Below are 25,059 nucleotides of genomic sequence, written 5' to 3' on the forward strand. Positions count from 1 at the left end.
TATATCACTAGATTGCTGAAAGTCCATGGCCAATGGTTCTAATGCCAAATTAAATCATAAAGGACTAAGAGGACAACCTTGCCTAGTCCTACAGCAAAGGGTTTGGATTTTAAAGTTTGAAGCAACAAGAGGTAAGTATATAATTTGATCCAAATGATAAATTTAGGGCCAAAATTAAATTTTTCTAGCACTTTAAATAGATACTCCCATTCTACTTTATCAAAGGCTTTTTCAGCATCTAGGGATAGAACAAGAAGGTAGTAAAGAATGTTTAATAAATGGTGAATATTAAACTGAGTAATGTCCCTTTATAAACCCTATTTGATCTTCAGAAATAATGGAGGCATAATGTTATCCAACCTACAAGCCAATAATGTAGAATCTTAGCATCAGCATTCAAAAGAGAAATAGGCCTGTTAGAGGAACAATCAGATAAATCCTTGTTCTCTTTAGGGATAAGTGAAATTGAAACTTCATTAAAAAGTAGCAGGTCATTTCCCAACAGTAAAATATACAGAAAACACTGAATCTAAAGAGGGTACCAAATTGTGAAAAATGTTTATAAAATTCAGCTGGGAGATCTTTGAGACCAGGAACTTTGCCAGGTTGTAAAGGGTTAATTGTTGCTGCAATCTCCTTGGAGGAGAAAGGCCTATCCAACAGAAACTAGTCTTGTGAGGGAAGCAAAGGAACAATCAGTTTATCAAAACATTTCTCCACACAGATTGAATCTTTAGGATATTCTGCTTTATAGAGATTGGAATAAAATTGTCGAAAGGCTTCATTTATCTCTAAACAGTAAGTGGTCATCACCCTATTATCCTTATGAATTTCTGAAATAATTCTCTTAGCAGTGAAGCCTTTCAATTGATTAGCTAATAACTTTCCTGTTTTATCTCCATGTATGTAGAATTGTGATTTACTTTGCAAAGGTTGAGTCTGAATAGGATAGCTAAGAAGTAAATCATTCTTAGTTTTAAGTTTGACCCTTTATTTAAATACAGCTCAGGTTTCAAATGTGCAGCTTATTGTTGATCTATTTGTTTCAATTGAATGGCCAATTTATCTCTCTCAAAATTAGCTCTCTTTTTAACATTAACCGTAAAAGAAATGATTTTACCCCTAATATATTGTTGTGTATGCACTTACACAATTAGGACTTTGAAATGTGGTGCCTTTCTCATTCTTTAATACCATTAGACTAACATAGCTACTGACATACAGATATATAACATATATATGTATATGGAGGAGTGACATCATGATGTGGGCATCATGATGTTCAGCAGGACGGGCTTATACGCAACACCGTGTGATAAATGTTGAAATGGCCCCCTCTAGCTACCATTACTACATCGAGCCCATGACTATTAGTGAGAATTAGGGTACATATACTAAGTGATTATAACATGGAAAGGAGTTTAATAATAATTTTGGAACATAGCCCTTAAAGCTCTAGGGTGGTCTTCTTTCTCTCTTGGACCACCTTGGCGTGGCAAGCTCGGGGCTGTTCTGGGTGGGATCCATAGATAGGTTGACGGCAACTGCTGGCCTGGGTTTCTTTGTGCTGGGCCGCTTGTTGCAGTTACAGGGCTACTCGGCCCAAGGTCTGGTTCTACCTCCTCCAGGTCGCGAGGTAGTTTGTGGACTTGAGTGTCAGACAATACTCGTAATTGATCAATGTGTCGTTTCCACAGTCTGTCTCCTGTTACGAGCCCAAAGGACACCAAAACCCAGCAGCAATAGATGTTCACCACGACAAATGGTTACTTAAACAAAGTTGTTTTTAATTATCTTTAAACATGAAAACAGAATCAAACTTTAACTTATCTCCATTAACTTAACTAAACTCAACTTAACCCCCTTCTAATTTTAAGCGCATGTGTATGTGATGTGTGGGTAAATGTAAGAAAAGTTCTTTGGTTCACAGTTCAGTCTCATGTCTCATTCTTTCAAGTTCACTGGTTTCAGGCAATTCTTATACTGTGCATAGAATTTAACATGTATAAAGTTCACCAGGCTTTGGTGCTCGAAAGGTAAATGTTTACTGCTCAGGAAAATTCTCGTAGGGTTTGCAAAGAGAGATTTGTTGTTCCAGGATTTCCACAACTGAGGTACCACCATTAGTCACCTCAATGTCTTGCTGATGAAATTTGCCCCATCAGGGTTCTCCAGATGATAGCCTCTTTCTTTCAGGCTACCACAGTGTTCCTTTCTGTTACACTTTATTCCAAGAGAAACATCAGACAGATAGCACTTCCAGCCATCTGCCGCTCTGGAGCTTTTCTTCAGTACCAACAAGCTTCCTGGCTTGCACTGTTCAGCTGCTTTCTGTGTCACACACACTAGCTGAGAGATCTTGTTTGCGCTCTCTCTCTCTCTCTCTCTCTCCAATTGAGACTGCTAGATAGCCCAGGTGACTCTCACTTGCCACAAAACCCCCACCTTCTTTAGCAAACCACAGGTGTTATTCTTCTTGGTCAAGCTGTTGCCTTTAGGTAAACAAAACCCAGGAGTGACCTTTCTGTGCACTCTGTCAAAACCCTTGCAGAGATTTTTAACAGCCAGAGTCTCTCCTCCTTGTTGCTTTAATGACGTAATTTCAATTAGCACCTACTTGTGAAATGTGCACAGCATTCTTCATAGATTCTGTAAATTGACTGTATATTATTTCTTCAGTATTTAAATAAGATCTGTTTTACAATGTGTGTATGTATGTAACCTACTCTAATTTTACCAAATATCTCCCAAATATATATTCCATTACACTCCGATTAGAATGGAGTATGAATGGGGGATCAACTTTTGTAGGATTATCCCTGCCACCCATGGGTCTTTTTATTGTCTGTAATCTTGTGACAGTAGTCTCTCAACCACCTCCAGTGCTCTAGGTAAAGTTTGTGGCGATGTGGATTTTTATAAATGGAGCCCAGATTTGGGTGAACTGTGGACAGTCTTGTCCGCAGGTTGTGGCCAAACATAAATTCCACTAGGATGCTTTTTGTGGTAGAATGTGGTGTGTTTCTGTACCCCAATAGGAAATCTGGAATTTTGTGAGTTCAGGAGGTATTTAGAAATTTCTTGGTTTTCATCACTTTTTTGAATATTTGCATAAAGCGTTCTGCCTCCCCATTAGTACTTGGATGATAAGGTGCCAACAAAAAATGTCTGATATTGTTGTCACACATAAATTTTTTTTTAAAGGTTCTCATGTAAACTAGGGTCCATTGTCCGTGATCAATTTGTGAGGTAATCTGTATGTGGCAAACATGGCCTGTAGACGTTAAATTGTAGAAACGTTTTGGTGTTTTTCATATGCCAAACTACTGGCCATTAGGAATGTATGTCCTCCATTATCAGGAAAGTCTCTCCCATGAATGGCCCTGCGAAGTGTGTGAATTCGATGCTAGCGTCTGGAAGGCCATTTCCATGGGTTGGCCTTGGCCTGCGACATTTTTGGGTGTATTGACTGACGTATTTTGCATTCTCTCACTGTTGTTTCAATATCTCTGTCTATTGGTGGCCACCAAATATGCATCCAGTCCAGCACTTTCATTCTTAACATTCCTAGATGGTTGTGGTGCAGCTCTGATAATATGGCGTTTTGTCATTTGGCCAGGATAATTGTTCGGGTGCCGCAAAGTAAACATCCTTCTTCAATTGATAGTTCATGGCAGCGTTTGAAGTAAGTTTTCAGCTCTTCTGGTAGGATTTCATATTTTAGCCATCCATTAAGGGTGAAGGATAAACCTTTGCTTAATGTTGCCTCCTTTTGGGTTTCTTTGTTGATCATCTGAGCTGTAATGGGCAGTTGTTGAAGTTGTTCTTGGTTGATAACTGCTGTTTCTACTGTCCATTTAATAATTTCTTCTTTTTGTTAAATTTCCGGTAGTGGTAAGGCATCCGCATGGCTGTTGAGTGTTCCCAGTTTATGTTTTATCTCGTAGTTGTATACGACTAATAGCATGGCCCATCTTTGAATTCTGGCTACAGCTAATATTGGTATCCCTTTGTGGGGGTCCAGAATCAAACTTGGAGGTTTGTTGTCAGTGATTAGGGTGAAATTTCTTCGTAGAGATATTGGTGGAATCTTTTTAACCAAAAATTATTGGTTATCCTTTTTCCAGTTGTGCATAATTGTGTTTGCTTGCAGTTGATGTCTTCGAAGCATATGGCACTGGTTGCTCACCCTTCTCTGTGATTTGGGACAATACTGCTCCCAGTCCTACTGGTGAAGCATCAATGGCTGGAATCACTTCTTTGTTTGGTTGTAGTGGATTAGAACTTCATTTGTGAAGTTAATATTTACTTTAGTCGATCAACTATGTTTTTATTTTCTGTATTCCAGTATCATTTTTGATTTTTCTTGAGTAAGTGGTTTAAGGGGCTGCATTGTGTAGACATATTAGGGTTAAGTTTCTGACAGTGATTTATGAGCCCAAGAAAGGACTGTAATTCCGACTTGTTGGTTGGATATAGGGCTTTGCAAACGACTTCTGTGGCCGCCAGAGCCATTCGTATCTCGTCCTTGTCGATTGTAAATCCCAAGTATGTCATTGAGGGCAGCTTGAAGACACACTTACCCTGTTGTAATCATACATTGGCCTGTTGTAGTCTGATTAGTGTTCCGTAAGTGTTCTTTGTTGTTTTGGCTCGTGATGGTGATATCATCAAGGTAACATCCCACTGCTATTCTGTGTTGTAATTTGTCCATTCAAGCTTGAAAAATCGCAGGTACTGATGAAATTCCATATGGCATTCGTGTATAGGTGAATTGTCCCAGGTGGGTATTGATTGTCACATATTTTCTTGATTCTTTGTCCAACTCTATTTGATGGTATGCCTGTGACAAATCTAATTTTGTGAACTTTTGCTCTCCATTTGTACTTGGAATAGCTCTTCTACTTAGGGCATAGGGTATTCTGGTACTTTTAGTGCCTGGCTGATGGTGACTTTATAATCGCCGCAAATGCGAATCTCACAGTTTGCTTTCCATACAGTACGATGGGCACTGCCTTCAACTTTTAATCTATTTAACTCAGCTTCAATTTTTCCTTTCACTGTAAATGGAACTGTTCTGGCTTTGATGAACTTTGGTTCCACATTCTCTCTTAATTAAGGGCTTGAACCCCTTTGACCTTTCCCAACCCTTGCTGGAGAATCACAGCGTGGTTGTTGAGAATCTGGTTGGAGTTCTGGCTGGGTGTTGTCTTTGTGGTTTATATTCATTATTGAACCGATTTCCAGCCAGCCTAGTGGAATGTGTTGTAGCCAATTTCTTTCAAAAGTGCTGATCCCTGGGTATCTTTGATGTGGAGAGGTAGTGTTTTTGATTGTTGTTGCTTGTACCATGACCGTATATTTCCCAAACACTGATTTTGTCTCCCGTAACAGATCTCAATATTACTTCAGTTGTATTCACTGGAAGGTGTGGTAGCAAATGTTGCTTTAAATGTAATGGCGTTATTAGGAAAACGGAATATAAAGCTAGATTGTTATTGGATTACTCACCCCTGTTATCAGCAATAGAGCTGGAGGACATTCCACCAAGAACGTATAGATGGAGATTAAACTCCATGCTACTTAAAAGACAGGATTTTAGAAAATTCATTGAGCGCCAAATTAAAATGTACTTTGAAATAAATACAGAATCAGTGAAAGATAAATGTATATTATGGGATGCAATGAAAGCTTTCATCAGAGGGCAGATAATAAGTTATGTAACTAAGATGAAGAAGAACTACAATCGGGAAATAGCTGGAAAAGGAAATAGTAAGTACAGAAAAAGAACTAGCAACAAGGGAAGGTACAACAAATTGGCAGACAAAAAAAAACGAAACACTACAAACGTATAAGGTGGAGAAGAACATAATGAAGACAAAACAGAAGTATTATGAGCTAGGAGAAAAAATGCACAAAATACTAGCTTGGCAGCTTAAAACAGAACAAGCTAAAAGAACAGTATTGGCATGGTATTGGCATCAAGGAATAAGGACAATCAAATTACATATAACCCAACTGAGATCAATGAAAACTTCAAGGAATTCTACGAGCAATTATACCGAACTGAGAACGAAGGGAAAGAAGACAAAATAGATGAGTTTCTTGCTAAAATTGAACTACTGAAATTGCAAGAAGAGGAACAAAACAAATTGATAAAACTATTTGAAATAGAAGAAATACAGGATATATTAAAAAAGCTACTGCACAATAAAATGCCTGGAAAGGACGGATTCCCAATAGAATTCTATAAAACATTTAAAGACTTATTAATTCCTCCTCTCCTGGAAGTAATGAACCAGATTGAAGAAACACAAGCATGCCAAATTCATGTAAAACAGCAATAATTACGGTAATACCAAAGAGGGGAAAGATCTACTAACACCAGCATCATATAGACCAATATCTCTACTTAACTCAGATTATAAGATAATAGCTAAACTATTAGCAAACAGATTGGCCGACTGTGTACCAAAAATAGTAAAACTAGATCAAACTTGATTTATTAAGAAAAGATGAACAACGGACAATATCTGTAAGTTAATTAACGTAATCCATGCAATACAAGGAAATAAGACGCCAACAGTGGCGGTTGCTTTAGACGCAGAGAAAGCCTTTGACAGAGTAGAATGGAATTATTTATTCAAAGTACTACAGAGGTTCAACCTATCAGAGAAATATATTAATTGGATTAAAGCATTATATAAGGGACCATTGGTAAAGGTGACAGTAAATGGATATATATCAAACCAATTTAAATTAAGCAGGTCAACTAGGCAGGGATGTCCACTATCTCCCTCACTGTTTGTGTTAGCTATAGAACCCTTGGCAGAACTGATAAGAACAGAAAATAAAATAAAAGGGATAAAAATAAAGGAGAAGAAGTATAAAATCAGTCTATTTGCAGATGACATCATAGTATACTTAACAGAACCAGAATTATCAATAAAAGAATTACAAAAGAAATTGAAGGAATATGGAGAAGTATTGGGGTACAAGATCAACACAAATAAAAGTGAAGCGATGCCAATTAATAATGCGGATTTCACAAAGTTTAAGAAAGAATCAGTATTTAAATGGCAAACACAAGCAATCTGATACCTAGGTATTCGACTAGATAATAAACTAGGCCATCTGTACAAATTAAATTATCAGCCATTAATGAAGAAATTACAAGATGACTTAGAACATTGGAAATATTTACCACTAACACTGATAGGAAGGGTAAATTGCATTAAAATGAATATCTTCCCAAGGATACAATACCTATTTCAATCGTTACCAATTCCCTTAACAGAGAAATTCTTCAATGAGCGAAAGAAAATAATAAGGAAATTCTTATGGAAAGGAGGGAAACCGAGGATAACGCTAGATAAATTAACAGAATGGTAAACAGAAAGAGGTTCAATGTTGGAAACCTGCAGTCAGACGAAGTGAGAGGAAACTTCCAGGCAAACCTCAAAGCAAAGCTCGACGATGCAATCCGCCTCACGGACTCGTCCCCTGAAACCCTCTGGGATCAGCTGAAGACTACCATACTGCAATCCACTGAAGAGGTACTGGGCTTCTCCTCCAGGAAAAACAAGGACTGGTTCGACGATAACAGCCAGGAAATCCAGGAGCTGCTAGCAAAGAAGCGAGCTGCCCACCAGGCTCACCTTACAAAGCCGTCCAGTCCAGAGAAGAAACAAGCCTTCCGTCGCGCATGCAGCCATCTTCAGCGCAAACTCTGGGAGATCCAAAATGAGTGGTGGACTAGCCTCGCCAAGCGAACCCAACTCAGCGCGGACATTGGCGACTTCAGGGGTTTCTACGAGGCTCTAAAGGCTGTCTACAGCCCCTCACCCCAAGTCCAAAGCCCGCTGCGCAGCTCAGATGGCAAAGTCCTCCTCAGCGACAAGATCTCCATCCTCAACCGATGGTCAGAACACTTCCAATCTCTTTTCAGTGCCAACCACTCAGTCCAAGATTCCGCCCTGCTCCAGCTCCCTCAGCAGCCCCTAAGGCTAGAGCTGGATGAGGTCCTCACCCAGGATGAGACATATAAGGCAATTGAACAACTGAAAAGTGGCAAAGCAGCAGGTATGGATGGAATCCCCCCAGAGGTCTGGAAGGCTGGCGGCAAAACTCTGCATGCCAAACTGCATGAGTTTTTCAAGCTTTGTTGGGACCAAGGAAAACTGCCTCAGGACCTTCGTGATGCCATCATCATCACCCTGTACAAAAACAAAGGCGAGAAATCAGACTGCTCAAACTACAGGGGAATCATGCTGCTCTCCATTGCAGGCAAAAATCTTCGCTAGGATTCTCCTAAATAGAATAATACCTAGTGTCGCCGAGAATATTCTCCCAGAATCACAGTGCGGCTTTTGCGCAAAGAGAGGAACGACTGACATGGTCTTTGCCCTCAGACAGCTCCAAGAAAAGTGCAGAGAACAAAACAAAGGACTCTACGTCACCTTTGTTGACCTCACCAAAGCCTTCGACCCCGTGAGCAGGAAAGGGCTTTGGCAAATACTAGAGCGCATCGGATGCCCCCCAAAGTTCCTCAACATGATTATCCAACTGCACGAAAATCAACAAGGTCGGGTCAGATACAGCAATTAGCTCTCTGAACCCTTCTCCATTAACAATGGCATGAAGCAAGGCTGTGTTCTCGCACCAACCCTCTTTTCAATCTTCTTCAGCATGATGCTGAACCAAGCCATGAAAGACCTCAACAATGAAGACGCTGTTTACATCCGGTACCGCACGGATGGCAGTCTCTTCAATCTGAGGTGCCTGCAAGCTCACACCAAGACACAAGAGAAACTTGTCCATGAACTACTCTTTGCAGACGATGCCGCTTTAGTTGCCCATTCAGTGCCAGCTCTTCAGCGCTTGACGTCCTGTTCTGCGGAAACTGCCAAAATGTTTGGCCTGGAAGTCAGCCTGAAGAAAACTGAGGTCCTCCATCAGCCAGCTCCCCACCATGACTACCAGCCCCCCCACATCTCCATCGGGCACACAAAACTCAAAACGGTCAACCAGTTTACCTATCTCGGCTGCACCATTTCATCAGATGCAAGGATCGACAACGAGATAGACAACAGACTCTCGAAGGCAAATAGCGCCTTTGGAAGACTACACAAAAGAGTCTGGAAAAACAACCAACTGAAAAACCTCATTAAGATTAGCGTATACAGAGCCGTTGTCATACCCACACTCCTGTTCGGCTCCGTATCATGGGTCCTCTGCCGGCATCACCTACGGCTCCTAGAATGATTCCACCAGCGTTGTTTCCGCTCCATCCTCAAAATTCATTGGAGCAACTTCATCCCTAACATCGAAGTACTCGAGATGGCAGAGGCCGACAGCATCGAGTCCACGCTGCTGAAGATCCAGCTGCGCTGGATGGGTCACGTCTCCAGAATGGAGGACCATCGCCTTCCCAAGATCGTGTTATATGGCGAGCTCTCCACTGGCCATCGTGACAGAGGTGCACTAAAGAAGAGGTACAAGGACTGCCTAAAGAAATCTCTTGGTGCCTGCAACATTGACCACCGCCAGTGGGCTGATATCGTCTCAAACCGTGCATCTTGGCGCCTCACAAGTCGGCGGGCAGCAACCTCCTTTGAAGAAGACCGCAGAGCCCACCTCACAGACAAAGGAGTAAAAACCCAACGCCCAACCCCAACCAACCAATTTTCCCCTGCAACCGCTGCAACCGTGTCTGCCTGTCCCGCATCAGACTTGTCAGCCACAATCGAGCCTGCAGCTGACGTGGACTTTTACCCCCTCCATAAATCTTCGTCCGCGAAGCCAAGCCAAAGAAACAAACAAGGGGGTTTACAGCTACCAAACTTTAAGAATTATTATAGAGCAGCACAATTAAGATACCTATCAGATTTTTATCAAACATGGGAAAAACCAGATTAGAGCTAGATAAAATAAGGGAGAAGGTATCAGAACATATATTTTATAAGTGGGATGAAAAGCTGGTTGCAACATAGGAGTTCACCAGTACTGCACCATCTGCTCAACACTTGGAAGAAGATTCACGTAGAAAGGAAAAAAACAAATTACCAACTACCAAAATTATTATTGACGCAAAATCAACTAATTCTTTTCACAATAGATAACCTTTCCTTTAGAGAATGGGAGAGAAAAGGGATCAAAAGAATAGAAAATTGTTTTCTGGGAAACAATTTATTATCTTTTGAAGAAATGAAGTACAAATATGGTATAACTCACAGTACAATGTTTGTATACCACCAACTGAAAACTACTTGAAGGACAAATTGGGAAGCAGGCTGAGGTTACCAGAAGGAAGCAGCTTTGAATATGTGATTACAGACACGATGATAATTAAAAGATTTATAACAAACATTTACATCAAACTGCAAGAGAAAGAGAACGATGAAATAAGCTGTAAACCCAAACAAAAGTGAGAACAAGATCTAAACATAAAGATAAAAAATGAAAAATGGGAAAAGCTATGCTCCAGAACTATGAGAAATACAATAAACACGAGGTTACGCATGATACAATATAATTGGTTACACAGGCTATACACCACGCCCCAAAAGTTAAATAAATGGGACCCAACAGTATCAGATAGATGTTTTCGCTGTAAGAAGGAAACGGGAACAACAGTACATGCAATTTGGGCCTGTGAGAAAGTGGAAAAGTTTTGGGAAGATCTAAATCAGTTATTAAATAAAATCACAAAAAGCAACATACCAAAAAATCCAGAGATCTTTCTTCTAAGTAATATAAGAAGTAAAGAACTAGGCCTCGATTTGGATGAAGCATAAAAAAGATTTAATATGATAGCCTTAGCTGTAGCAAAAAATGTATAATGTCAACCTGGAAATCAGAAGAGAGCCTGAGAGTACAACAATGGTACATAAAAATGAATAAATGTATTCCATAGGAAAAAATAACATATAATTTAAGAAATAAAGTCACAGTATTCGAACAAATTTGGGAACCGTACATGGAACATAACAGAGAGGGCCTACCGCGGACCTCCACCCCCTAAAATGATAGAATGAGAAGAAGATGAAATGAACTGACCCAGTGTGAAAAAGTAGATGACACAATTTTCTTGTTTATTTTCATTGTGTGATGACATTGTTTAATGGGTTTAATGTATTGTATATGTTGAACGTTTAGTGGGTGGGGAGGGGGTGGGAAGGAGGGAGGGAAGGGAGGGGGGTGGGAAGGAGGGAGGGTAGGGAGGGGGGTGGGAAGGAGGGAGGGAAGGGAGGGGAAAAGGGGAGAAAAATGACACTGTATATTCAAGAGGGAAATGTTTGTGTGTATTTTGGTTAATATGGTTCATAGTGTGAAAAATAAAAAAATTAAAAAAAATGTAATGGCTTTAGTGACACTGTAGCTCCTATGTCATGCTCCATTTTTAGAGGTTTATTATTAATTTTCAGCTGAATATAAATTGCTGTGCTCTTTTCGTTTTACCTTTCGGATGTGTGAGACTGCAACTTTTGTCATCTTCAGAGCTGTTGCTATGCTCATTGGTAGGGCTGCTCTCTCTCTTTCTCTCCCTCTCTCTCTCTCTCTCTCTCTCTCTCTGTTAGTGCTTTGACCTCAGCCGCATTCTTATCACAGTTTTGAGTCCAGCTGCGTTTTACTATTTATTTAATTGGACCTCGCTTTGATATGTACCTTTTTGTTGCAGCGGTGGCATTTTTGGAATTTTTGAAGAAACTGTTTTCTGGGTGATGGTTGTACTTCCTGCAATGGAAGCACTGTTGGCGGAAAACCTCCCGACCTGAAGGTCTTGTTGGCCCACATCCAAATTTTTGTCTGCTATTTCTGAGCTGCAGGCAGTTCTATAAGCGATCTCAAGAGTTACTTTGTCATCCATTGCCAGTAATTTCTGCTTTACCTGGTGATCTGCCAACCCCATCACCAACCTGTCTCGAAGTGCTTGTATCAGAAACTGCTCGAAGTGACAGTGCTTGGACAGTTTACGCAATGCTGCAAGTATTCACTTACTGCCTTCCCTGGCATTTGTTTCCTTTCATAGAATTGTTACCTTTCTGCTATAACTGGTGGTCTGGAGCTTAAGTGGTTCCCCAGTGCTGTTCGTAATTCAGTGTACGTTTTCGTCCCTGGGTCCTCCGGGGACAGTAAAGTTTTAAGGAGATCGAATGTTTTGCTGCCCATTATACTGAGGAATAGGGGCTTCAGTAATATTATGGACTATGCAGTAGTGGTTAAACATTCTATGTAATTACTCCAACTTTCATCTGCTTTGTTGAATTCTCTGAAATTGCCCTCCGCCATCTTGGTGCGCATTTGCTTTGATCTTTTGGCAGGAACTTGTGGAGCTCATTAGGGAGTCACCTATTACCTTTATCCTTTTGCTTCCTTCCCCTGGTTGGTGCATGGAGTACGCATAGGTTTTTTTACAATTAGGACTCGGAGATGTGGTGCCTTCCTCATTCTTTAATACCATTAGAGTAACGTGGCTACTGACATACAAAGATATAAATGGAGGGGTGACATCATGACATGGGCGTCATGATGTACAGCAGGGTGAGGTTATAAACAACATATATGCTTTAAAATATACCCATATTCCAAAACCAGATACTTCAGAAGAGAATTTTTTTTTCCAAAGAAGGAAATTTGATATCTAATAAATTCTAAAAAAAATCAGGATCTTACAATAAATAGGGTTCAAATGTCAATGCTTAGTAAATCTAGGTAAATCCAGAATATTAATTGATAGAACAACCAGAGAGTGGTCAGAAATTAATATGCCCGCATATTTACAAGAATCAATTATTGGAATTAATTGTTTATCTGAAAGAAAATAATTGATTTGTGAATATGTATGATATATCTTAGAAAAAAAAGGAAAATTTCTTATCATTAGGATGAAAAAAATCTCCCTTTCTATAATGCCACATTGTAGCATAAATAGGCTTAGCAAACTTGTTTAAAGTGACAATTTTAGGAGATGAACGATCAAGTATAGGGTCAAACCAGTTGTTTAGGTCTCTTCCTCCACAGAGTTGCTGAATTAACTCTTTCCTTGACAATGGGAAATCCTTACTCTCACAATTAACCTGCTCTTTCAAGACTATTTCAGAAGCACTGAGCAAGTCTCTAACAACTGGCTCTTCCTCTGCTCTCATCATTTTCTTAGACAAAGATCTTGTTACAGCATATGCAGGATATATCTCACAATCATCCTTACTTGGCTGATTTGTTAATCTCAAAACTGACCCAACTTTTCTGGCAAATCATTCCCTAATGAAAGTGAGATTCCTTGCATGGGTAATTTTGAATTTACTCCTACTACAACAGGTCCTTTAACTAATTCTGAATTCAGCACAATGTTGTGAAGAAATATTGACTCTACCTCACCTCCAACACCTTTAATCAAAGTCATCTCTCCTGTGTCAGTCTTTTGATCGAGAGTTAAAACTTTCCAACAACAGTGACTGAGCAGCTCCAGTATCTCTAAGAATTTTAACTGGAACCTGTGATTCTCCCTCCTTTACTGAAACCAAGCCCTATGACACAAAAGGTTTGAAAACATCCATAACACCCTTACCATGTTTAGAACATCTGCTCTCCTTAATTTCAACTGTCTGAATACATGCTTCTGGTAAAACCTCCTTTTCTCATCTCTTTTTCAACACTAAACAATTTGCAATAATGTGACTAGGGTTAGGGTCCCGGTCCGGGCAGAAGCGAGGGGGAGGCGGTAGCCCCGGCCTCGGCAGAGTGAAGCAGGCGGTGGCCCCGGTCTGGGCAGAGTGAGGCAGGCGGAGGCCCCAGACCGGGCAGAAGCGAGGGGGAGGTGGTGGCCCCGGCCTTGGTCAAGTGAAGCAGGCGGAGGCCCCGGTCCGGGCAGAAGCGAGGGGGAGGCGGTGGCCCTGGCATCGGTTGAGTGAAGCAGGCGGAGGCCCCGGTCCGGGCAGAAAGAAGGAGGCGGTGGCTCCGGTCCAGGCACAGGGAAGGCGGCGGCGGCCCCGGTCCGGGCAAAAGCGAGGGGGAGGCGGTGGCCCCGGCCTCGGCAGAGTGAAGCAGGCGGAGGCCCCGGGTCCCTGACCTACCTCAGAGGTAGTTAGAGAACCCAATTAAACTTACCTAGGCCATGTCCACAGGTGATTTGCGACAAGGAATGGTCCGACCTAGGAGGGGAGGCAGGCCCCTCCAGCCCGGGTAAGAAACCTGCATAGGAGAAGGCCACTCCGATATAAAACCTACGACCCAAGGACTTCACTGCCACGTCCCAGCTTGCTTGGCCACGGCACACGAACCATGGGTGTAAAGGGTGGGGCCAACTGCGCACACTGCACTCCACCTAAAAGCTCCTTTGCGCAGGCCCGAGGACATGTCCACGTCCTCCCACTCAAAAGATGCTCACAAACGTAAGCTAGCATGCTGGAACATCAGAACCATGCTAGAGAAGGCTGACAGCCACCGACCTGAACGTCGGTCTGCCCTCATCGCACATAAACCCCTCAGACTTGACATCGACATAGCCGCTCTCAGTGAAGTCTGCCTTGCAGATGTAGGCAGCCTCCAAGAACGCGGCGTGGGCTACACACTCTACTGGTCTGGCAAGCCTATGGATGAACGACGCCTATCTGGTGTAGGCTTCATGGTCAAGAACTCCATTGCCTCCAAACTCGAAAACCTCCCGACAGGCCACTCGGACCGGATCATGTCCATGTGACTCCCCCTTCAAAACAAGCGTCATCACCCTCATCAATATCTATGCTCCAACCCTCCAGGCAGAACCAGCAGAAAAAGACAAGTTCTACACTGATCTTCGCAACCTCATTCAACGCACCCCTACAGCCGACAAGGTTGTCATCCTTGGCGACTTCAACACTCGTGTCGGCAAAGACTCAGAAACCTGGCCAGGAATCCTGGGCAAGCATGGTGTCGGCAAGTGCAACGACAAAGGGCGCCTCCTGTTGGAACTCTGCGCAGAACAGCGGCTTGTAATTGCAAACACCCTTTTTCAGCAGAGGGACAACCTGAAGACTACCTGGATGCAACCCCGATCCAAACACTGGCACCTCCTGGATTACATCCTGGTGCGAGAAAGAGACAAACGAGATGTGCTCCACACCAGGGTCATGCCCAGCGCGGAATGCCACACTGATCACCGGCTGGTTCGCTGCAAGCTCAACCTTCACTTCAAGCCAAAGTCCAGGAACAGTAAAGCCCCCAGAAAGAGGTTCAATGTTGGAAACATGCAGTCAGACGAAGTGAGAGGAAACTTCCAGGAAAACCTCCAAGCAAAGCTCGAGGATGCAATCCGCCTCACGGACTCGTCCCCTGAAACCCTCTGGGATCAGCTGAAGTCTACCATACTGCAATCCACTGAAGAGGTACTGGGCTTCTCCTCCAGGAAAAACAAGGACTGGTTCGACGAAAACAACCAGGAAATCCAGGAGCTGCTGGCAAAGAAGCGAGCTGCCCACCAGGCTCACCTTGCAAAGCCGTCCTGGTCAGAGAAGAAACAAGCCTTCCGTCGCGCATGCAGCCATCTTCAGTGCAAACTCTGGGAGATCCAAAATGAATGGTGGACTAGCCTCGCCAAACGAACCCAGCGACTTCAGGGGTTTTTACGAGGCTCTAAAGGCTGTGCACGGCCCCTCACCCCAAGTCCAAAGCCCGCTGTGCAGCTCAGACGACAAAGTCTTCCTCAGCGACAAGATCTCCATCCTCAACCGATGGTCAGAACACTTCCAATCTCTTTTCAGTGCCAAGAATCCGCCCTGCTCCAGCTCCCTCAACAGCCCTTAAGGCTAGAGTTGGATGAGGTCTTCACCCGGGAAGAGACATATAAGGCAATTGAACAACTGAAAAGTGGCAAAGCAGCAGGTATGGTGTGGAATCCCCCCAGAGGTCTGGAAGGCTGGCGGCAAAACTCTGCATGCCAAACTGCATGAGTTTTTCAAGCTCTGCTAGGACCAAGGAAAACTGCCTCAGGACCTTCGTGATGCCATCATCATCACCCTGTACAAAAACAAAGGCGAGAAATCAGACTGCTCAAACTACAGGGGAATCATGCTGCTCTTCATTGCAGGCAAAATCTTCGCTAGGATTCTCCTAATTAGAATAATACCTAGTGTCGCCGAGAATGTTCTCCCAGAATCACAGTGCGGCTTTCGCGCAAAGAGAGGAACGACTGACATGGTCTTTGCCCTCAGACAGCTCCAAGAAAAGTGCAGAGAACAAAACAAAGGACTCTACATCACCTTTGTTGACCTCACCAAAGCCTTCGACACAGTGAGCAGGAAAGGGCTTTGGCAAATACTTGAGCGCCTCGGATGCCCCCCAAAATTCCTCAACATGGTTATGCAACTGCACAAAAACCAACAAGGTCGAGTCAGATACAGCAATGAGCTCTCTGAACCCTTCTCCATTAACAATGGCGTGAAGCAAGACTGCGTTCTCGCACCAACCCTCTTTTCAATCTTCTTCAGCATGATGCTGAAACAAGCCATGAAAAACCTCAACAATGAAGACGCTGTTTACATCCGGTACCGCACAGATGGCAGTCTCTTCAATCTGAGGTGCCTGCAAGCTCACACCAAGACACAAGAGCAACTTGTCCGTGAACTACTCTTTGCAGACGATGCCGCTTTAGTTGCCCATTCAGAGCCAGCTCTTCGGCGCTTGATGTCCTGTTTTGCGAAAACTGCCAAAATGTTTGGCCTGGAAGTCAGCCTGAAGAAAACTGAGGTCCTCCATCAGCCAGCTCCCCACCATGACTACCAGCCCCCCCACATCTCCATCGGGCACACAAAACTCAAAATGGTCAACCAGTTTACCTATCTCGGCTGCACCATTTCATCGGATGCAAGGATCGACAACGAGATAGACAATAGACTCTCCAAGGCAAATAGCGCCTTTGGAAGACTACACAAAAGAGTCTGGAAAAACAACCAACTGAAAAACCTCACAAAGTTTAGCGTATACAGAGCCATTGTCATACCCACACTCCTGTTCGGCTCCGCATCATGGGTCCTCTACCGGCATCACTTACGGCTCCTAGAACACTTCCACCAGCGTTGCCTCCGCTCCATCCTCAACATTCATTGGAACGACTTCATCTCCAACATCGAAGTACTCGAGATGGCAGAGGCCGACAGCATCGAATCCACGCTGCTGATGATCCAACTGTGCTGGGTAGGTCACATCTCCAGAATGGAGGACCATCGCCTTCCCAAGATCGTGTTATATGCGTGCTCTCCACTGGCCACTGTGACCAAGGTGCACCAAAGAAGAGGTACAAGGACTGCTTAATGAAATCTCTTGGAGCCTGCCACATTGACCACCGCCAGTGGGCTGATATCGCCTCAAACCATGCATCTCGGCGCCTCACAGTTCGGCGGGCAGCAACCTCCTTTGAAGAAGACTGCAGAGCTCACCTCACTGACAAAAGACAAAGGAGGAAAAACCCAACACCCAACCACAACCCACCAATTTTCCCTTGCAACCGCTGCAACCGTGTCTGCCTGTCCCGCATCGGACTTGTCAGCCACAAACGAGCCTGCAGCTGACGTGGACTTTACCCTTCCATAAATCTTCGTCCGCGAAGCCAAGCAAAAGAAAAAGAAAGAAGAATTTGTCAATTGCTCTATAGTCAAACTAGAGTATGAAATATATGCTTTTCCCTTCAATACACTTTGGAACATGAGGCCATTTTTATTTTTTGCCATCTTGAGCTCTCAGTAACCTTTTCAAAAAGCTGAAAATATATATCTATATCTCCCTCATCAAAAGGAGGAACTAGATTTACCTCTCTACTAGTCAAAAACCTCTCCTGAGGAGTTACAGCCTCAATTCTCTTACCTCCCTCCATGTCAATTTTTAACTTCTCTAATTGAAACTGTCTGTCCCTTTGAATGTTTTCCAAGTCATATTTTCTTTGTCTTTCATCATCCTCCCTTTGTTTTTCAGCTACTTCTAACTCACATTTCCTCCATTTTTTAAGCTTCCTCTGCCTCATTTTGTTGTTTTTGCACCTCAAAGTTCTGTTTCTCTCTTTCTGCCAACACCCTTCATTTCTCTCTTTGATCTTCCACCCTCTATTTCACCAATTCCAATTCCAGTTCATCAGATCTATCTTCCAGAAAATTTTCTCAGTCTTTATCAACAAATTTTCCCTCACCTACATAATATTTCTCTATAATCCTCTGTATTTGTATTTTCCTCATCCAATGCTTGATTTCAGTCAGTCTTAATGTCTTAGAAATAACCATCAGTTCCTCTTTTCTCTTGCTCTGTAGCTCTGTAGGTGATGGTTGTGACAAAAATGTACTAACATCCATTGCTGGTGTTTTTCCTGACATACAAGCTTTAAATTAGCTCGGAAAAAACAATTAGCTAATAAATTACAAAATCTCCAAAAGTTTAAGATCCCAAAACTCCAATTTTAATCTGAAAAGATGAAAAATGTTATGAGCCCAGAGGACCCCAAAACCTAGCAGCAACAGATATTCATCAAGACAAATGGTTACTTAAAGAAAAGTTGCTTTTAATTATCTTTCAACATAAAAACAGGATCAAACTTTAACTTATTACTATTAACTTAACCTCCTTCTAATTCTAAGTGCACGTGTATGTAAGTTCAGAAAAGTTCTTTGATTCATAGTTCAATCATACTTCTCACTCCTTCAAGTTCACTGGTTGCAGGCAATTCTTATACTGTGCACAGAATTTAATATTTGTGAATTTCACCAGGCTTTGGTGCTTGAAAGGTAAATGATTACTGCTCAGGAAGGTTATTGTTGGTTTTCAGAGAGAATGTTGTTCACAAACTGATCCCTTCTAATCAGCCATGTCAGTATCTTGCTGAAGAAACTTGCCTCTTCAGGGTTTTCCAGATGACAACCTCTTTGTTTCAGGTCACCACAGAGTTCCTTTTTGTTTCCCTTATTTCAAGTGAAACATTAAGCAGCCAGTCCTCTCCTCTTCTTGTATGGCCCACAAGAGCTTTGACTAGGCTGAACTAAGAACTCACAATCCATCTTCTTCTTCTTCTCTCTCTCTCTTCCCCTTCCCCCTCCCCTCTCCCCCCCGAGAAAAGCCTGTTTTACTCTCTCTGCTTGCAAAAATCACATGATGCTGTTAGAACAGCCAATTGCACTTGGACAGCCTGCGGCTCCAGACGTAATCCTCCAACTTCTTTCAATTGTTGCTATCCAAAACAACAATCCATCTGCGAAGTCTCTATAGGCACTCCCCCAAAGCTTTTGCAAAGGCACTTGGAGCCGGATTGTCTGGCTTGAGCAGAGCTCTAGTATTTTAAATGAGATCTGTTTTGAAGTGTTTGTATGTGACCTACACTTAAAAAAAAAACTGACACAAAATATCTCCTTTAAAACATATCTATATTCAATGTAAAATACAACATAATCTATCACAGTCCCTACTGTATCAGTCTCCACTACCATTCTGGCAATGCATTCCAAGCACCCACGAGACTCTGTAGGGGGAAAAATAAACTCCCCTAAATTTTCCTTCATTCACCTTCACCTTAATCAGAAGTTCTCTGCTATTTACTACTGTCACCCAAGGAAAAGGTACTGTCCATCACTTCAAAGTGAAAAGTCCGAAGTCACTCAACCTTAGTACTAGCTATATTTTGCCAAAGCATTGCTATAGTCTGAAATAAGCATCTTATTTTTGAGTAGACTATAGTAACAGATTAAAGGTTATTAACAAGGCACTAATTTTAAGGAGGAAAAACCCAACACCCAACCCCAACCAACCAATTTTCCCTTGCAACCGCTGCAATCGTGTCTGCCTGTCCCGCATCGGACTGGTCAGCCACAAACGAGCCTGCAGCTGACGTGGACTTTTTACCCCCTCCATAAATCTTCGTCCGCGAAGCCAAGCCAAAGAAAAAAAAAGAATTTTAAGGTAATTATTTGGCAGAAGATGAAGAAATATATGAGGAAATATTTTAAAATCTTTTATTGTGATTGGAAACATGTTGCCTGATATGATGGTGGAAGCAACTTTCAAGAGGGATTTGCCAAAACTGAGTAAATTATTTGTGGAGTTATGAAGAAAGACAGAGGGTGGGATCAGTTGTTTAGCTCCATAAATTAATTGGTTCAGATAAAATGTGTTTAATGCTATTCTGCATTATGATTCTTTTTCAGGAGAAAGACCCTGCATGATCTTCCATCCTTCTGCTGCCAAGAATATAGAAATTCAAATGCTACTGAGAATGAGATGACATTAAATTAAGCTCCACATTCAGTTTTTTGGTCCAAAGCAACCACATGACAGGTTGAGTGGCTCAAATTTGGCAGAATGTTTGGAGACATGTTTGAGGAAGAGGAAGACTCTGCCTTTATGTGCGAGAGCAAAGTAGGGGATGGGAGAAAATCAAGAAAAAATTACTCCGAGCCACCGGCGCAACGAGCAGCCTGTAACCTCAGTGGAATCAAAAACCAGGGAGGCACCTGCTACCTCAACTCACTACTTCAAACATTGCTGTATACGCCAGAATTCCGAGGTAAATTATTTAATGTTAGAATGAAATAGATAGTTAGAATGAAATAGATATAAGAAAGGGTTATAATATTTAGTATTCAAAGTTGAATCCATTTTTCTTCACTTTTCACTTTTTTTTGTTTCCTTTGTGTTTTTACAGCAAAATATAAACATATTTACAATTCTTTTAGTCAATGCATCTGGTTCCTTCTGCAACAATATATCCTAGACTAATGGTATGAAAGTCTCCTGTGTCTGATATTCTCTGATTTATCAACATGTTAAGGTAAACTCGAAGAGGTTCTACAAATATGTTAAGAGTAAAAGGATAGTAAGGGACAAAATTGCGATGTTCAGGCTGCCCTTGGGCCTTCCCCCTGCACATGGTCCTGAAGGAGCCTCAACGAGGCCACCTCACTGGACAGATGCCCTGTGCCCCATATCCAAGACTTTACTGCCAACTTAAAGGGGGCATGGGTGTTTTCAAAGATCGATTTAATCAGGGGTTATCATCAAATCCCAGTGCACCTCAAGAACATATGCAAAACTGCCATAATCACCCCCTTTGGCCTATTTGAATTCATGAGGATGCCCTTAAGAATGCTGCTCAGAATTTTCAGTGGCTGATAGATGTGGTGGACCATGACCTCCTATTTGTGTTTATCCACTTGGACGATATCCTTATTGCTAGCCGCAACTATTCAGAGCACACGGCCCACCCTAGACAACTATTCAATTCACACGCCTGCAGTAGTTCGGGCTGACTATTAACCCCACCAAGTATCAGTTCAGGCGGGACACAATTGCCTTCCTGGCGAATCGTATTGACAGGTACGGGGCGAAACCACTGCCCGAGGAGATGGAGGTGCGGTTCATGAAACGTCGCATCGTGAAGGGGGAGCAGGTGTTCGTCGGTATGATTAACATTGATTCATACTGGCAGCAGCTGGAATCATGCTCCCCTTTTTTGGGCCCATGGTGGGGAAAAATAAAGATATTGCCTGGGACGGGAAGATCTCTGAGGCATTCCAGAAGGCGAAGCACGCTTTGGCCAATACCACCTTTTTGATTCACCCCAGGCCGGAGGCTCTGACTGCCCTCATGGTGGGCGCCTCCAGCACTGTGGTCGAAGGGATCCTCGAACAGCTGATTGACAGGCAATGGCAGACCCTGTCCTTTTTTAGCAGGCATCTCCGGCCACCTGAACTTAAATATAGCACCTTTGACCAGGAGTTATTGGTACTGTACTTGGCAGTCAAGCATTTCTGATACTTCCTGGAAAGCAGACAATTCAAGGTCTTCACAGAACATAAACTACTGACTTTCGCCTTCTACAAAGTTTTTGACCCGTGGTCTGTCAAGCAGCAGAGGCACCTTTCCTACATGCCTGAATTCACCACGCACATCTAGCACATTGCCGGGATGTGCATTGTGGTGGCTGATGCACTCTCCCGTCCTGCTATCGAGTTCATCCACTCCCTATCCCAGGGCATAGATTATTCAGCCTTTGCCAGGACACATGAAGACCCTGAGATCCTGGTGTATAGGACGGTGCTTTCTGGGCTGCAGCTGGAGGATGTTGTCATCTCCCCAGCAATTAGATGCTCCTCTGCGACATCTCCACTGGCAAACTCTGCCCCATTTTGCTGGCAGCATGGTGAAGGCAGGTCTTTGACGCAGTGCACAACTTGATGCATCTGGCCATCAGAACCACGGTGAAGATGGTGGTCAGCAGGTTCATCTGGCATGCGCTCTGCAAGCAGGTCAATGGGTCAAAGCCTGCACGCTCTGTCAGGTGTCCAAGGTGCAAACTCACTCTAAAACACCTCCCCAAACTTTTGAGCCAGCACGGCATAGGTTCAGCCACGTCCACATCATCATTGTGGAGCTGCTGCCTGTTTCCCGTGGGACAAGATACCTCCTCACCATGGTTGACCGCTCCATGATATGACGGAGACCTTCGCCAGAGCATTAATCAACACCTGGGTGTCCAGGTTCAGAGTTCCAGAACATCTCACCTCTGATGGGAGTGCAGTTTACCTCAGAGCTCTGGGCAGAATTGGCCAAACTATTGTAAACCCAATTCCACCACACCACAGCATATCACCTGCAGGCCAACGGGTTGGTGGAGTGGTGCCACAGACACTTAAAAGCTGCCTTGATGGCCTGGCTCAAGGGGCCAAAATGGGTGATGAAAGAGGACTTTAATGCATCTGCAGCAGAAATGGTCTACTCCGCACCCTTTGTAATCCCAAGGAAGTTCTTGGCTGCCACCAAAGATCCAGAAACCCCCATGGTGGCACTGAAACAGCTGAGGGAAAGACTGGGTACCCTAGCCCCTCCACAGCCCCCAACGCAAGGCCAGCCCAAATTGTTCGTCCCCAAAGACATGCATACGTGCAAATATTTTTTTGTGTGACGGGGAGTGCACCGGACACCCCTCCAACGACCATAAGAGGGGCTGTACAGGGTCGTCAGGTGGCCCATGTAAACATTAGCCAGCCAGTCGAGATTCAGCCTCCACGACGCAGAGGTAGGCCGCCTAAAGCGGCAACGGACACTCCAGTCGCCAGTTGTGGGGGGTGGGGGGGTCATTTAGCGGACCGTGAACTGAGTCACGACCCAGCTCACAAAATGGCCGGCTAACACGACGATCATGAGAGCTCCGCAGGGACCAACAGCCATCGTTCCCAAGTGGCCTTCCACATGGCGGGAAACCGTGGGAAACAGCAGGAACCTATTGGGTTGGCACTGCGATGATGCCCCTTCTGTTGTCAGAGGCAGGGAGTGAATATTAGCAGAGCTGGCAGAGCAATAAATCAATCTTCATCCTCGACTCAACTATGTGTGTGTTCTTACTCCTCAAGTCACATAGTGCCCATGCTACAAGCCAAAATTAATTAAACCTGATCACCAGATCATTATATTATTGCTTTTTGGGGGACCTTGCTGTAAGCAAAAATTAATTGATAGGTTTTCTGCACTTCAAGGATGTAGTTTATAGGTTTTTCCTGAATGTTTTCAGGTTGTAAAAAGCATCAGCAGCTTCCTAACCTCGAGTACTTGCCTGAGTGGGCTAAAAGAATTTGAATTACAAATTGTTCTGTAATGTAGTAATGCACTTCGCAGTACTTTGTGACAAATTATGTGAACAAAACTTTTAAACCAAGTATTTGATTATGACTGCTGCCATTCACTCTTTTCCCCAAAAAACTTTGTTTTTAGAATATTATGCATAATATTGGATGGTGCAACACTTAAAACTACAGAGGGAAAATAGGTGGAATATTGGAAGGAACAAAGTGTTGTTTATATTTTCAGGATTATATTTGCCTCTGAGTTGAGCTTTCAACATGATGTTCATTTCCTTTGTAGAGGCGAAAACAATAATCTTCCATCTCCATAATATCTCCACTTCACATATTTCACATTCTTCATTGCTGAAGCTTACATTTACAGGCATTCGGTACTTTTGCTAAGTCTAATCCAATGATTTCATAGCTATTTACATTTCTGCTCAGTGTTAATTTAAAAATTGCCTTCCCCATAAACAAACAAGCACCTGCTCAATTTAAATTTGCTGATGTACATGGACTCCAGTACTTCTGCTTTATAAATTTCCTTGATCTATATTTTCAAAAATGAAAGAAGCCTTAGGATATCATTTGGTGTACCAATTTGTATAGCTACATACTCATAGGAGTGGTGCATCGATTGTCTATTGACTGTGCTAGCTGAGGAAAACAAAACATGAATTTAAGTTGATCTTACTTCTTATGTCTGATTAGAAATCTTTTGACATATTAAGTTTTCATCCCAGTAGTTACTTAAGTATGATTGAGTGGTATTCTTTCAATCACCTTTATAGGTGATGAATTCTGAAACTCTGATTTTAAAAAAAGGTTCCCTCACCACCTCTAATCATTTTAAATTGCTTTAAAAAGTCAGAATCTTTTCACCGTGGCGGGGATATTAAAAAAACAAAAGGTAAAAGGAAGGGGTTTTAAAAGGATTTGCGAGTTTAAGTTTTGTTTACAAATATTGGTTGATATCTGGAACATATTAGATACTATTGCTGTATTCAAGAGGCATTTAGACTGAGATGAATAGACGAGGCACAGAAGGATAGGATCCAAATGCAAATGAGATAACTGTAGATGGTCCAAAAGGTCAGCATGGATATGGTGGGCTGAAGGGCATGTTTCTGTATTGTACAACTTTGACTCCATGCCCTTATTTATTGACATTGGCACCTTAAGTCTATGCCCTCATGTATTCCGTAATCCTGCCACAGTGAAACGATTCTGACTGTCTCTCCTACCTATTGCCCCTCCTTTTATATTATCTCTTTGGCAAAGAAGTGTAGATTCTATAATAACATAACATAACAATTTACAGCACGGAAACAGGCCATTAGGCCCTTCTAGTCTGCACCGAACCAAACACCCCTCTCTAGTCCCACCTCCCTGCACAATGCCCATAACCCTCCATCTTCTTCTCATCCATATACCTGTCCAACCTTTTCTTAAATAATACAATTGACTCCGCCGCCACTATTTCTCCCGG

At 42.8% G+C, this 25,059-nt stretch overlaps 1 protein-coding gene across 2 annotated transcripts in view; it reads left to right on the plus strand.

Moving 5' to 3' along the window:
- usp40 (ubiquitin specific peptidase 40) overlaps positions 1-25,059 on the plus strand; it is a 217,116-nt gene that overhangs the window by 33,430 nt on the left and 158,627 nt on the right. For both annotated transcript variants that reach the window (XM_069934087.1, XM_069934088.1), the window contains exon 2: positions 20,157-20,515. In XM_069934087.1, the coding sequence (XP_069790188.1) occupies positions 20,311-20,515 (205 nt within the window). In that variant the 5' untranslated portion in view covers positions 20,157-20,310. The remainder of the gene's footprint in view (positions 1-20,156; positions 20,516-25,059) is intronic.

Source organism: Narcine bancroftii, chromosome 4, assembly GCF_036971445.1.
Source record: "Narcine bancroftii isolate sNarBan1 chromosome 4, sNarBan1.hap1, whole genome shotgun sequence".
NCBI classification, from domain to species: Eukaryota; Metazoa; Chordata; class Chondrichthyes; order Torpediniformes; family Narcinidae; genus Narcine; species Narcine bancroftii.